We start from the raw sequence: 14,345 nt of genomic DNA, 5'->3' as shown, positions 1-14,345 counted from the left end.
GTATCCCATATCCAAATATTCCGAAATACGGAAAATTCCGAAATACGGACTTTTTTGAGTGAGAGTGAGATAGTGAAACCTTTGTTTTTTTGATGGCTCAATGTACACAAACTTTGTTATATACACAAAGTTATTAAAATATTGTATTAAATTACCTTCAGGCTGAGTGTATGAGGTGTATATGAAACATAAATGAATTGTGTGAATGTAGACACACTTTGTTTAATGCACAAAGTTATAAAAACTATTGGCCAAAATGACCTTCCGGCTGTGTGTATAAGGTGTATATGTAACATAAATGCATTCTGTGCTTAGATTTAGGTCCCATCACCATGATATCTCATTATAGTATGCAATTATTCCAAAATACGGAAAAATCCGATATCCAAAATGCCTCTGGTCCCAAGCATTTTGGATAAGGGATACTCAACCTGTAACATAACAAGTCACTGACTCTGTGTAATGGAGGAAAAAGTACACAGTGAACCCAGTTGTAGTCATATAGAAATAGGAATGTGATGTTTGTACTGATGTTCCTATAAATATTAGTAGAAACCAACTGGTATTTTTGGATATACATTTACTGCATAAAGATATCACAAACGGTCCAACCATATTCTTCTTAAAGTGCCCATGCCCACTGGAGGCCTCCATTTTTGGGGTAAGTTAATAACAAAGACAAGTGGAATAGCTGTATTCTAATTAATATTGGTTTAACTGACAAAAATGGTTGCCTCCAGGGTGTTTTGGTGTACTTTAAATGCAAAGCTCTGCACAAAACATATTGCATATGCCATGGGGATCGGTATGAAATTCCGGTGGACGGGATCCCTGCGGTCATGATCCCAACAGCGGGATCACGCCCGCCATAGTGCTGGCAGCGGGGCGAACACTAGAAGCCCCTTGCGGGTTCGCTGCACTCGTCACAGGTTATATTCTCTCTCTATGGGTGTCTCGCCAGTATTCCGGCAGCGGCATTTCACCACTAGTCGGGATCCGGCGTCGGCATTGTGACCACCGAAATCCCAACTAGCGGTATTTTAACCGATTCCCGTGTGCAGTCATAGTCTCCTGCAGTCATTAACTCCTAATATTTAGGGGTCTAATAACAAAGTCTTTTATGTAGATAAAGTGGATGGAGATAAAGTCCCAGCCGATCAGCTCCTATCTATCTGTCATGTCACCAGCTGTGTTTGAAAAATGACAGGTGCTGGTCATCCACTCTATCTCCATCCAAAGCTTAGTAAATAGACTCCTTAGTCAAGTAAACACTCCTGAAATATCATCAGAATTCAACCCCGACTCTCCCTTGATGCCACAAAAACACTTGACCATTCCGTCATTCTCTCTCAACTAGACTACTGCAACCTTCTTGCTGGTCTTCCCCTCAACTGCCTCTCTCTTCTCCAATCTCTCCTTACCACTGCAGCTAGACTGGTCTTTCTATCAATCCTCTCAGTCTCTGCATCCCCCTCTGCCAATCCCTCCACTGGCTCCAGTTTAAACTTCTCACCTTAACTGTAAACTCTGTCACTCTCTACACCTACCTACATCTCGAACCTCATTTCACATCCACACCTGCTCCCACCCACTAAGATCAGCTAGTGACCACCTACTTTCCTCCCCACCGGTTACCTCCTCTCACTCCCGCCTCCAAGACCTCTCCCATACTGCCCACTACCTAATGAATGCTCTCGCTTGTTTGGTACTCACCTAGTATCTATTGCTTCATGAGTGCCCTTAAAATAGACTTATTCACCATTACGTACTGTATCTCAGCTAGTTTGGCCTTTCCTCCCACTTCCCTAACCCTTGTATCTATACCGCACCCTCCCTCTTTCCCTTTTATAAGCATTGTCCTCCCTCCCAATGTTTTTGCTCCCCCTCTATCCCTTGTCCACTGTCTCAGCAAACTAGTTATGGTTATTTATTATATGTTAGCATTCTGCCATAGTTGTTAAAATTTCTGTATTATTTCCATATTTGCAACTATGTGTTTTAACTATTTATTATGTGTACATTTTATGCTCCCTATTGTTACAATGCATTTTTGTTAATACTGTTATTCATATTAACCGGTTTTATAATAAGAATTTACTCACTGGTAATTCTATTTCTCGTAGTCCGTAGTGGATGCTGGGAACTCCGTAAGGACCATGGGGAATAGACGGGCTCCGCAGAAGACTGGGCACTCTAAAGAAAGAATTAGGACTACTGGTGTGCACTGGCTCCTCCCTCTATGCCCCTCCTCCAGACCTCAGTTAGGGAAACTGTGCCCGGAAGAGCTGACACAATAAGGAAAGGATTTGGAATCCCGGGTAAGACTCATACCAGCCACACCAATCACACCGTACAACTCGTGATAACTATACCCAGTTAACAGTATGAATAACAACTGAGCCTCACTGAACAGATGGCTCATAACAATAACCCTTTAGTTAGGCAATAACTATATACAAGTATTGCAGACAATCCGCACTTGGGATGGGCGCCCAGCATCCACTACGGACTACGAGAAATAGAATTACCGGTGAGTAAATTCTTATTTTCTCTGACGTCCTAGTGGATGCTAGGAACTCCGTAAGGACCATGGGGATTATACCAAAGCTCCCAAACGGGCGGGAGAGTGCGGATGACTCTGCAGCACCGAATGAGCAAACTCAAGGTCCTCCTCAGCCAGGGTATCAAACTTGTAGAATTTTGCAAACGTGTTTGATCCCGACCAGGTAGCAGCTCGGCAAAGTTGTAAAGCCGAGACCCCTCGGGCAGCCGCCCAAGAAGAGCCCACCTTCCTCGTGGAATGGGCTTTGACTGATTTAGGATGCGGCAGTCCAGCCGCAGAATGTGCAAGTTGAATCGTGGAGCAGATCCAGCGAGCAATAGTCTGCTTAGAAGCAGGAGCACCCAGCTTGTTGGGTGCATGCAGGATAAACAGCGAGTCAGTCTTTCTGACTCTAGCCGTCCTGGAAACATAGATTTTCAGGGCCCGGACTACATCCAGCAACTTGGAGGCCTCCAAGTCCCCAGTAGCCGCAGGCACCACAATAGGTTGGTTCAAATGAAACGCTGATACCACCTTAGGGAGGAATTGGGGACGCGTCCTCAATTCTGCTCTGTCCATATGGAAGATCAGATAGGGGCTTTTACAGGACAAAGCCGCCAATTCTGACACCCGCCTAGCCGAAGCCAAGGCCAAAAGCATGACCACTTTCCACGTGAGATATTTTAATTCCACGGTCTGAAGTGGCTCAAACCAATGTGATTTTAGGAAATCCAACACAATGTTGAGATCCCAAGGTGCCACCGGGGGCACAAAAGGGGGCTGAATGTGCAGCACTCCCTTAACAAACGTCTGAACTTCAGGCAGTGAAGCCAGTTCTTTTTGAAAGAAAATAGACAGGGCCGAAATCTGGACTTTAATGGAACCCAATTTTAGGCCCATAGTCAGTCCTGACTGTAGGAAGAGCAGAAAACGACCCAGCTGAAATTCTTCTGTGGGGGCCTTCATAGCCTCACACCAAGCAACATATTTTCGCCATATGCGGTGATAATGCTTTGCTGTTACATCTTTCCTAGCTTTTATCAGCGTAGGAATGACTTCAACCGGAATGCCCTTTTCCATCAGGATCCGGTGTTCAACCGCCATGCCGTCAAACGCAGCCGCGGTAAGTCTTGGAGCAGACAGGGCCCCTGCTGTAGCAGGTCCTGTCTGAGAGGCAGAGGCAAAGGGTCCTCTGAGATCATTTCTTGCAGTTCCGGGTACCAAGTCCGTCTTGGCCAATCCGGAACGATGAGTATAGTTCTTACTCCTCTCTTTCTTATTATCCTCAGCACCTTTGGTATGAGAGGAAGAGGAGGGAACACATAAACCGACTGGTACACCCACGGTGTCACTAGAGCGTCCACAGCTATTGCTTGAGGGTCCCTTGACCTGGCGCAATATCTTTTTAGCTTTTTGTTAAGGCGGGACGCCATCATGTCCACCTGTGGCCTTTCCCAACGGTTTACAATCAGTTGGAAGACTTCTGGATGAAGTCCCCACTCTCCCGGGTGGAGGTCGTGCCTGCTGAGGAAGTCTGCTTCCCAGTTGTCGACTCCCGGAATAAACACTGCTGACAGTGCTATCACGTGATTTTCCGCCCATCGGAGAATCCTTGTGGCTTCTGCCATCGCCATCCTGCTTCTTGTGCCGCCCTGTCGGTTTACATGGGCGACCGCCGTGATGTTGTCTGACTGAATCAGCACCGGCTGATTTTGAAGCAGGGGTCTTGCCTGACTTAGGGCATTGTAAATGGCCCTTAGTTCCAGAATATTTATGTGTAGGGAAGCCTCCTGACTCGACCATTGTCCCTGGAAGTTTCTTCCCTGAGTGACTGCCCCCCAACCTCGGAGGCTTGCATCCGTGGTCACCAGGACCCAGTCCTGTATGCCGAATCTGCGGCCCTCTAGAAGATGAGCACTCTGCAGCCACCACAGCAGAGACACCCTGGCCCTCGGGGACAGGGTGATCAGCCGATGCATCTGAAGATGCGATCCGGACCACTTGTCTAACAGATCCCACTGAAAGATTCTTGCATGGAATCTGCCGAATGGAATTGCCTCGTAAGAAGCTACCATCTTTCCCAGGACTCGCGTGCAGTGATGCACCGACACCTGTTTTGGTTTCAGGAGGTCTCTGACCAGAGATGACAACTCCTTGGCCTTCTCCTCCGGGAGAAACACCTTCTTCTGTTCTGTGTCCAGAATCATACCCAGGAACAGCAGACGCGTCGTAGGAACCAGCTGCGACTTTGGAATATTCAGAATCCAGCCGTGCTGTTGTAGCACTTCCTGAGATAGTGCTACTCCGACCAACAACTGCTCCCTGGACCTCGCCTTTATAAGGAGATCGTCCAAGTATGGGATAATTATAACTCCCTTCTTTCGAAGGAGTATCATCATTTCGGCTATTACTTTGGTAAATACCCTCGGTGCCGTGGACAGACCAAACGGCAACGTCTGGAATTGGCAATGGCAGTCTTGTACCACAAAACGGAGGTACACCTGGTGAGGTGGGTAAATGGGGACATGCAGGTAAGCATCCTTGATGTCCAGTGATAACATGTAATCCCCTTCTTCCAGGCTTGCAATAACCGCCCTGAGCGATTCCATTTTGAATTTGAACCTTCTTATATAAGTGTTCAAGGATTTCAAATTTAGAATGGGTCTCACCGAACCGTCTGGTTTCGGTACCACAAACATTGTGGAATAGTAACCCCTTCCCTGTTGAAGGAGGGGAACTTTTATTATCACCTGCTGGAGGTACAGCTTGTGAATTGCCGCCAGTACTACCTCCCTGTCCTGAGGAGTTGCTGGCAAGGCCGATTTGAGGTAACGGCGAGGGGGAGACGTCTCGAATTCCAGCTTGTATCCCTGAGATACCACTTGTAGAACCCAGGGATCCACCTGTGAGCGAACCCACCGGTCGCTGAAGTTCCGGAGACGGGCCCCGACCGCACCTGGCTCCACCAGTGGAGCCCCAGCGTCATGCGGAGGATTTAGTGGAAGCAGGGGAGGATTTTTGTTCTTGGGAACTGGCTGTATGGTGCAGCTTTTTCCCTCTACCCCTGCCTCTGGGCAGAAAGGACGCGCCTTTAACCCGCCTGCCTTTCTGGGGCCGAAAGGACTGTACCTGATAATACGGTGCTTTCTTAGGCTGTGAGGGAACCTGAGGTAAAAATGTCGACTTCCCAGCTGTTGCTGTGGAAACGAGGTCCAAGAGACCATCCCCAAACAATTCCTCACCCTTGTAAGGCAAAACCTCCATGTGCCTTTTAGAATCCGCATCACCTGTCCACTGCCGAGTCCATAATACTCTCCTGGCAGAGATGGACATTGCATTTATTCTAGATGCCAGCCGGCAAATATCCCTCTGTGCATCTCTCATAGATAAGACTACGTCTTTAATATGCTCTATGGTTAGCAATATAGTGTCCCTGTCAAGGGAATCAATGTTATCAGACAGGGAATCAGCCCACGCTGCTGCAGCACTGCACATCCATGCTGAAGCAATAGCAGGTCTCAGTATAGTACCTGAGTGTGTATATACAGACTTCATGATAGCCTCCTGCTTTCTATCCGCAGGCTCCTTTAAGGCGGCCGTATCCTGAGACGGCAGTGCCACCTTTTTTGACAAGCGTGTGAGCGCTTTATCCACCCTCGGGGATGTCTCCCAGCGTAACCTGTCCTCTGGCGGGAAGGGGTACGCCATCAGTAACTTTTTAGAAATCACTAGTTTCTTATCGGGGGAAGCCCACGCTTCTTCACACACTTCATTCAACTCATCTGATGGGGGAAAAACCACTGGTTGCTTTTTCTCCCCAAACATAATACCCTTTTTAGTGGTACCTGGGTTAATGTCAGAAATGTGCAATACATTTTTTATTGCCGTAATCATGCAACGGATGCCCCTTGTGGATTGTGTATATGTCTCATCCTCGTCGACACTGGAGTCAGACTCCGTGTCGACATCTGTGTCTGCCATCTGAGGTAGCGGGCGTTTTTGAGCCCCTGATGGCCTTTGAGACGCCTGGGCAGGCACAGGCTGAGAAGCCGGCTGTCCCACGGCTGTTACGTCATCCAGCCTTTTATGTAAGGAGTTGACACTGTCGGTTAATACCTTCCACATATCCATCCACTCTGGTGTCGACCCCGCAGGGGGTGACATCACATTTATCGGCACCTGCTCCGCCTCCACATAAGCCTCCTCATCAAACATGTCGACACAGCCGTACCGACACACCGCACACACACAGGGAATGCTCTGACTGAGGACAGGATCCCACAAAGTCCTTTGGGGAGACACCACAGCGCTATATAACACAGGGATATTACACTACACAAAGTGATTTTCCCTATAGCAGCTATAATACACAGTATTGCGCCTAAATTTAGTGCCCCCCCTCTCTTTTTTACCCTATTGAGCCTGGAAACTGTAGGGGAGAGCCTGGGGAGCGTCCTTCCAGCGGAGCTGTGAAGAGAAAATGGCGCCAGTGTGCTGAGGGAGATAGCCCCGCCCCTTTTTCGGCGGGCTTCTCCCGCTCTTTATATTAATATTATGGCAGGGGATTTTTACACATATATAGTTTATTAGACTATATTATGTGTTTTTTTGCCATTTTTAAGGTAATCAAATTGCAGCCCAGGGCGCCCCCCCCAGCGCCCTGCACCCATCAGTGACCGGAGTATGTGGTGTGCATGGGGAGCAATGGCGCACAGCTGCAGTGCTGTGCGCTACCTTAATGAAGACCGGAGTCTTCAGCCGCCGATTTTGTCCTCGGAATCTTCCGTCTTCTGGCTCTGCAAGGGGGACGGCGGCGCGGCTCCGGGACCGGACGACCGAGGCTGGGCCTGTGTTCGATCCCTCTGGAGCTAATGGTGTCCAGTAGCCTAGAAGCCCAAGCTAGCTGCAAGCAGGTAGGTTCGCTTCTCTCCCCTAAGTCCCTCATAGCAGTGAGTCTGTTGCCAGCAGATCTCACTGAAAATAAAAAACCTAATAAATACTTTCTTTACTAGAAGCTCAGGAGAGCCCCTAGTGTGCAACCAGCTCTGGCCAGGCACAGATTCTAACTGAGGTCTGGAGGAGGGGCATAGAGGGAGAAGCCAGTGCACACCAGTAGTCCTAATTCTTTCTTTAGAGTGCCCAGTCTCCTGCGGAGCCCGTCTATTCCCCATGGTCCTTACGGAGTTCCCAGCATCCACTAGGACGTCAGAGAAATTTTTGCTCTGTATGGTGCTGCAGAAACTTGTGGTTCATTATAAATAAAAGCTAATAATAATAATAATAACAACAAATGATGTTCATATAAACGTCAGTGTGGAAGAGTGACACCTGTACAGAATGCACTTGTGGCAGCTACTGTAATGAGGAAAGCTCTTACCAAGTTTTTGGTGTCTCTGCTCATTGTCCATTATCACATCTTTAAAAAATTCCCTATATCCTCTTATATACTCCTCCATGGTGGAATATACTTCAACATCCTCACTTTTTATAGGCATCTAAAATGAGAATAACCTTTTAGTTTTCATCCATGAGTATATGAAAGCATTTTATCTCGTAGAACCCAGATCTATTAACTAGAACCTTGTGACTTGGGCTATCCCAGATAATGGTTTTACTGTAGTTTGGATCATCATGCCTACAAGCAAGTTTAAACTGTACCTACCTATGAGTACCAAATATTATATATAAAATTAAAATTAAGTCCAGCTAAAAGGTGCAAATCCACACCAGGACAAACTAGGCCGCAGGCATCCAGGGACAATACTACCTGCTTTTCCACTTAGTACCCAAATACTTGGCAGCTTTATTTACTAGGCTGTGTAATTGTAATCGATTTTAGGTGCAATGAAATTATAACATTTATCTTAATTATTAATCACATGCAGGGGACAAACTAGAACATTGCCCCATGGAAGGGCCCACCCACCAGCATTTGTCGCTACAATGCCCCTTAGGGGCAGGAGAGAGAAAGAGAGTGCCAGGGGGAGAGAGATAGAGAGCAGGTTTTCATGAAAAAAAGAGGGAATTAGGGGGAGAAGGAGCTAGCAGGAGAGACACTACTTGACTACAACAGAGGACAGGCGTGGAGGCATAGATGGACAGACGGATGGATGGGGGCATGGGCGGACAGATGGTAGGACAGAGGCACAATATGGGGCCATGGACGGACGGGAGGGGGCACAGACAGACATACGAATAGACAGACCACCATATGGAGGTATAGACGGACGGACGGGAGGGGGCATAGATGGATGGACAGACAGACGGACGGACGTGAGGGGGCATGCACAGACAAACGGACGGATAGAACACCATATGTGGGTATAGATAAATCGACGGAAGGGGGCACAGACGGACGAACAGGGGCATGTGCCGACAGACAGAGCACCATATGGGGTATAGATGGAAAGGCGAACGGACAAGAGGGGGCCCTCTAACTATATGAGGTGTAGGGGATGCAGCTGCTATGGGGCCCGGCGGCTTGGGGGGCCCCAAAGGCAATCCCACTGCACCCTCTAAAATTTATTATTATTTAATATAATTTAATTTTCTTCATTTTCTTATTTTTACTTTCTGCTGCCCGCGCCGGGCAGCAGTAAGTAAAAAAAAAAATCCTTTTTGCTTATATATTTTTTCCAATTTGGGCTGATAAGATTAGGGCTCCAGTGTGGGCATTTTCGTAGGAGAAGAGTTACACTCTCTTTTGCAGTCTCTATCTGGCTCCCGAATCTGACACTTTGCGCATGCGCAGTGTCAGATTCTCAGGAGGAGTTGTGCAAAATTTGATAGACTCCTCTGTTATGGGTGGGATATAACTTGCAGGGGAAGCAGTTATCACTACCACTGTCCCCGATTGTTACAGGCAGTACATAGCTGGGAATTTTCTTTGTCAAAAGTGAAAAGTCTGAATGAGACAGACTATAGTTAGGTAACTGCCAAAATGATTAATACATAGGCCCCATAGACTTTAAGCGCAGACAACCATCCCAATAAAGTCACTGTGCCATTATAGATTAGCATTTAATATATTTACTAAGTGACAAGAAGGGTAATTCAGGTCTGATCGCAGCAGAAAATTTGTTAGCTAAAACCATGTGCACTGCAGGTGGGGCAGATGTAACATGTGCAGAGAGTTAGATTTGGGTGGGTTATACTGTTTCTCTGCAGGGTTAATACTTGCTGCTTTATTTTTACACTGCAATTTAGATTTCAGTTTGAACACACCACACCCAAATCTAACTCTCTCTGCACATGTTACATCTAGCTAACAAATTTGCTGCTGCGATCAGATCTGAATTAGGCCCAATTTGCTGACAAATCACCTGTGTTTGTATGTACCTGAAATGCTCACCTGGTCACTAAGTAGTTTAGTTATTTGACTGGCAAGTTCCAAGACTTTCTTTGCTTTCTTTTTCCCACAAATCACAGAGTGTGGATCTTCTTCAGACACAGAGAGGTCATTTATGGCTGTGACTTTATCATTACACTTTTTGACAACAATATAGCCCTAAAAATGAAGAAACAAAGACATAAGTATGGCACATTATGTAATTGAAGAGAATGCTCTTGATAATAGTAGTACTATTTAGTTAGTATCTAATAAAAATCTGTGTGACCCTTATATTAATTTTCTCTACTGAGGGAAAGCTCAGTTGGAAAAGGAATGCACTATAATTGATGTACAGTGCATCCGGAAAGTATTCACAGCGCTTCCCTTTTTCCACAATGGAATAATTTATTTTTTTCCCTCAAAATTCTACACACAATACCCCATAATGACAACATGAAAAAGTTTTTTTTTTTTTTTAGATTTTTGCAAATTTATTAAAAATAAAGAAATCACATGTACATAAGTATTCACAGCCTTTGCTCAATACTTTGTTGATGCTCCTTTGGCAGCAATTACAGCCTCAAGTCTTTTTGACTATGATGCCACAAGCTTGGCACACCTATCTTTGGGCAGTTTCGCCCATTCCTCTTTGCAGCACCTCTCAAGCTCCATCAGGTTGGATGGGAAGTGTCGGTGCACAGCCATTTTCAGATTTCTCCAGAGATGTTCAATTGGATTCAAGTCTGGGCTCTGGCTGGGTCACTCAAGGACATTCATAGAGTTTCCTGAAGCCACTCCTTTAATATCTTGGCTGTGTGCTTAAGGTCGTCGTCCTGCTGAAAGATGAACCGTCGCCCCGGTCTGAGGTCAAGAGCAGGTTTTCACCCAGGATGTCTCTGTACATTGCTGCATTCATCTTTCCCTCTATCCTGACTAGTCTCCCAGTTCCTGCCGCTGAAAAACATCCCCCACATCATGATGCTGCCACCACTATGCTTCACTGTAGGGATGGTATTGGCCTGGTAATGAGCGGTGCCTGGTTTCCTCCAAAGATGACGCCTGGCATTCACGCCAAAGAGTGCAATCTTTGTCTCATCAAACCAGAGAATTTTATTTCTCATAATCTGATAGTCCTTCAGGTGCATTTTGGCAAACTCCAGGCGGGCTGCCATGTGCTTTTTACTAAGGAGTGGCTTCTGTCTGGTCACTCTACCATAAAGGCCTTACTGGTGGATTGCTGCAGAGATGGTTGTCCTTCTGGAAGGTTCTCCTCTCTCCACAGAGGAATGCTGAAGCTCTGACAGAGTGACCATCAGGTTCTTGGTCACCTCCCTGACTAGGGCCCTTCTCCCTCGATCGCTCAGTTTAGACGGCTGGCCAGCTCTAGGAAGAGTCCTGTGGGTTCCGAACCTCTTCCATTCACGGATGATGGAGGCCACTGTGCTCATTGGGACCTTCAAAGCAGCAGATATTTTTCTGTACCCTTCCCCAGATTTGTGCCTCGAGACAATTCTGTCTCGGAGGTCTACAGAAAATTCCTTTGACTTCATGCTTGTTTTTTGCTCAGACATGCACTGTCTAGTGTGGGACATTATATAGACAGCTGTGTGCCTTTCTAAATCATGTCTAATCAACTGAATTTACCACAGATGGATTCCAATTAAGCTGTAGGAACATCAAGGATGATCATTGGAAACAGGATGCACCTGAGCTCAATTTTGAGGTTCATGGCAAAGGATGTGAATGCTTATGTACGTGTGATTTCTTAGGTTTTTTATTTTTAATAAGCAAAAATCTCAAAAAAACTTTTTTTACGTTGTCATTATGGAGTATTGTGTGTAGAATTTTGAGGGAAAAAATAGGATTTTGGTTACCTACCGGTAAATCCTTTTCTCGTAGTCCATAGAGGATGGTGGGGTCCACATTAGTACCATGGGGTATAGACGGGCCCACCAGGAGCCATTGGCACTTTAAGAGTTTGAGAGTGTGGGCTGGATCCTCCCTCTATGCCCCTCCTACCAGACTCAGTCTAGAAACTGTGCCCGAGGAGACGGACATCTTCGAGAGAAGGATTTAACACAGATAGTGGCGAGATTCATACCAGCTCACACATACAAGGCACATCAAGCTAACCTAGTGTGAAAACTCAGCAACCGCTAAAAAACGAGTTTTATGGTAAGAACTTACCCTTGTTAAAACTCTTTTTGCGAGGTACACTGGGCTCCACAAGTCTGGACAATGGGGTGTAGAGTAGGATCTTGATCCGAGGCACCAACAGGCTCAAAGCTTTGACTGTTCCCAGAATGCACAGCGCCGCCCCCTATATCACCCCGCCTCCCAGCACAGGAGCTCAGTTTAGTTAACCAGCCCAATGCAGTATCAGGAAAAGAGACGACAACGGTTAGTAGCCACATACACCACACTCTCACGACAAGAGAAGTGTCAGCGGCTAATGCCATATCAACCCAAAGAAGCTAAGTGCGTCAGGGTGAGCGCCTTGTGGAGCCCAGTGTACCTCGCAGAAAGAGTTTAAACAAGGGTAAGTTCTTACCATAAAACTCGTTTTCTGCTGCGGGGTACACTGGGCTCCACAAGTCTGGACAATGGGGATGTCCTAAAGTAGTTCCTTATGGGAGGGGACGCACTGTAGCGGGCACAAGAACCCGGCGTTCCAAAGGAAGCATCCTGGGAAGCGGCAGTATCGAAGGCATTTAACCTTATGAACGTGTTCCCGGAGGACCACGTAGCCACCTTGCACAATTGATCAAGGGTCGCACCACGTTGGGCCGTCCAAGAAGGTCCAACAGACCGAGTAGAATGGGCCGTAATATGAACAGGAGCTGACAGACCAGCCTTCACATAAGCATGCGCAATCACCATTCTAATCCACCTGGCCAGGGTCTGCTTTTGAGCAGGCCAGCCACGTTTGTAAAATCCAAACAGCACAAAGAGAGAATCAGACTTTCGAATAGAAGCAGTTCTCTTCACATAGATATGGAGAGCCCGTACCACCTCCAAAGACCGCTCTTTGGGAGACAAATCAGGAGAGACAAAAGCTGGAACCACAATCTCCTGATTAAGGTGGAACAAAGAAACCACCTTAGGTAAATATCCGGGACGAGTCCTAAGAACCAGCCCGGTCACGGTGAAAAATCAGACATGGGGAACTACAAGACAAGGCACCCAAATCCGACACTCTTCTAGCAGAGGCAATAGCCAGCAAGAACACCACCTTAAGGGAAAGCCACTTAAGGTCAGCTGAACCAAGAGGTTCAAATGGAGGCTCCTGCAACGCCTCCAAAACCACCGACAAGTCCCACGGAGCCACAGGCGGGACATAGGGAGGTTGGATACGCAACACACCCTGAGTGAAAGTATGAACATCAGGTAAAGTCGCAATTTCTCTCTGAAACCACACCGACAAGGCAGAAATATGAACCTTGAGGGAGGCCAGACGCAGGCCTAAATCTTAGCCCTGCTGTAGAAAAGCCAAAAGTTTGGCTGTACTAAACTTGGAAGCGTCATAATGGTTAGATGCGCATCAAACAAAGTAGGATGCCAGACCCGATGGTAAATCCGAGCAGAGGCCGATTGCCGGGCCCGCAACATAGTTTTAATGACCTCTTCAGAAAAACCCTTAGCTCTTAAGACGGAAGCTTCAAGAGCAACGCCGTCAAAGACAGACGGGCTAGGTCCTGGTAGACACAGGGGCCCTGAATGAGGAGGTCTGGGCGTTGTGGAAGTAGAAGTGGACGCTCGGACGATAGGCCTTGCAGGTCTGAGAACCAGTGCCGTCTGGGCCACGCCGGAGCTATGAGAAGCAGATTTCCTTTTTCTTGCTTGAACTTCCGAATTACCCTGGGCAGGAGTGACACCGGAGGGAACACGTACGGCAGCCGAAACCTCCACGGCACTGCCAGCGCATCCACGAGTGCTGCTTGAGGATCCCTTGTCCTTGCTCCGAAGACCGGAACCTTGTGATTGTGTCGAGACGCCATCAGATCCACATCTGGAAGACCCAACCTTTCCACGAGGAGTTGAAACACTTCTGGATGGAGGCCCCACTCGCCGGCATGCACGTCCTGACAACTGAGAAAGTCCGCTTCCCAATTCAGGACTCCCGGAATTAATATTGCCGATATTGCCGGTAGATGGCGTTCTGCCCAACGTAGAATCCGTGAGGCTTCCTTCATTGCCAAACGGCTTCGAATGCCGCCTTGATGATTTATGTAAGCCACTGTGGTGGCGTTGTCCGACTGTACTCGAACAGGACGGTTCTGAATCAAATGCTGGGCTAGGTTCAATGCATTGAAGACCGCCCGCAATTCCAGAACTTAATAGCCTCCAAAAGATCAGGAACATCCACATGTGAACTACCCTCCCCATCAGCCGTATCTGAGTCAGAACCTGTGGGGTCAGAGTATGTGCTGTCTTCATCAGACGAGGTGTCAGTGACAGCAGTGGATTGTGAGG

General features: G+C 47.2%; 1 protein-coding gene across 4 annotated transcripts in view; it reads right to left on the bottom strand.

The window, feature by feature from the left end:
- The window catches only part of LOC134932437 (zinc finger protein 3-like), a 49,500-nt gene that overhangs the window by 4,094 nt on the left and 31,061 nt on the right, over positions 1 to 14,345 (bottom strand). For all 4 annotated transcript variants that reach the window (XM_063926868.1, XM_063926867.1, XM_063926869.1 and 1 more), the window contains 2 exons: positions 9,894 to 10,049; positions 7,920 to 8,037 (listed from right to left, as the gene is read on the bottom strand). In XM_063926868.1, coding sequence (XP_063782938.1) covers positions 7,920 to 8,037; positions 9,894 to 10,049 — 274 coding nt within the window. The remainder of the gene's footprint in view (positions 1 to 7,919; positions 8,038 to 9,893; positions 10,050 to 14,345) is intronic.

This window comes from Pseudophryne corroboree, chromosome 6 (assembly GCF_028390025.1).
Source record: "Pseudophryne corroboree isolate aPseCor3 chromosome 6, aPseCor3.hap2, whole genome shotgun sequence".
Classification (NCBI taxonomy): domain Eukaryota; kingdom Metazoa; phylum Chordata; class Amphibia; order Anura; family Myobatrachidae; genus Pseudophryne; species Pseudophryne corroboree.
The sequence above is the reverse complement of the archived record's forward strand: the minus strand, read 5'-3'. Positions and strand labels throughout refer to the sequence as shown.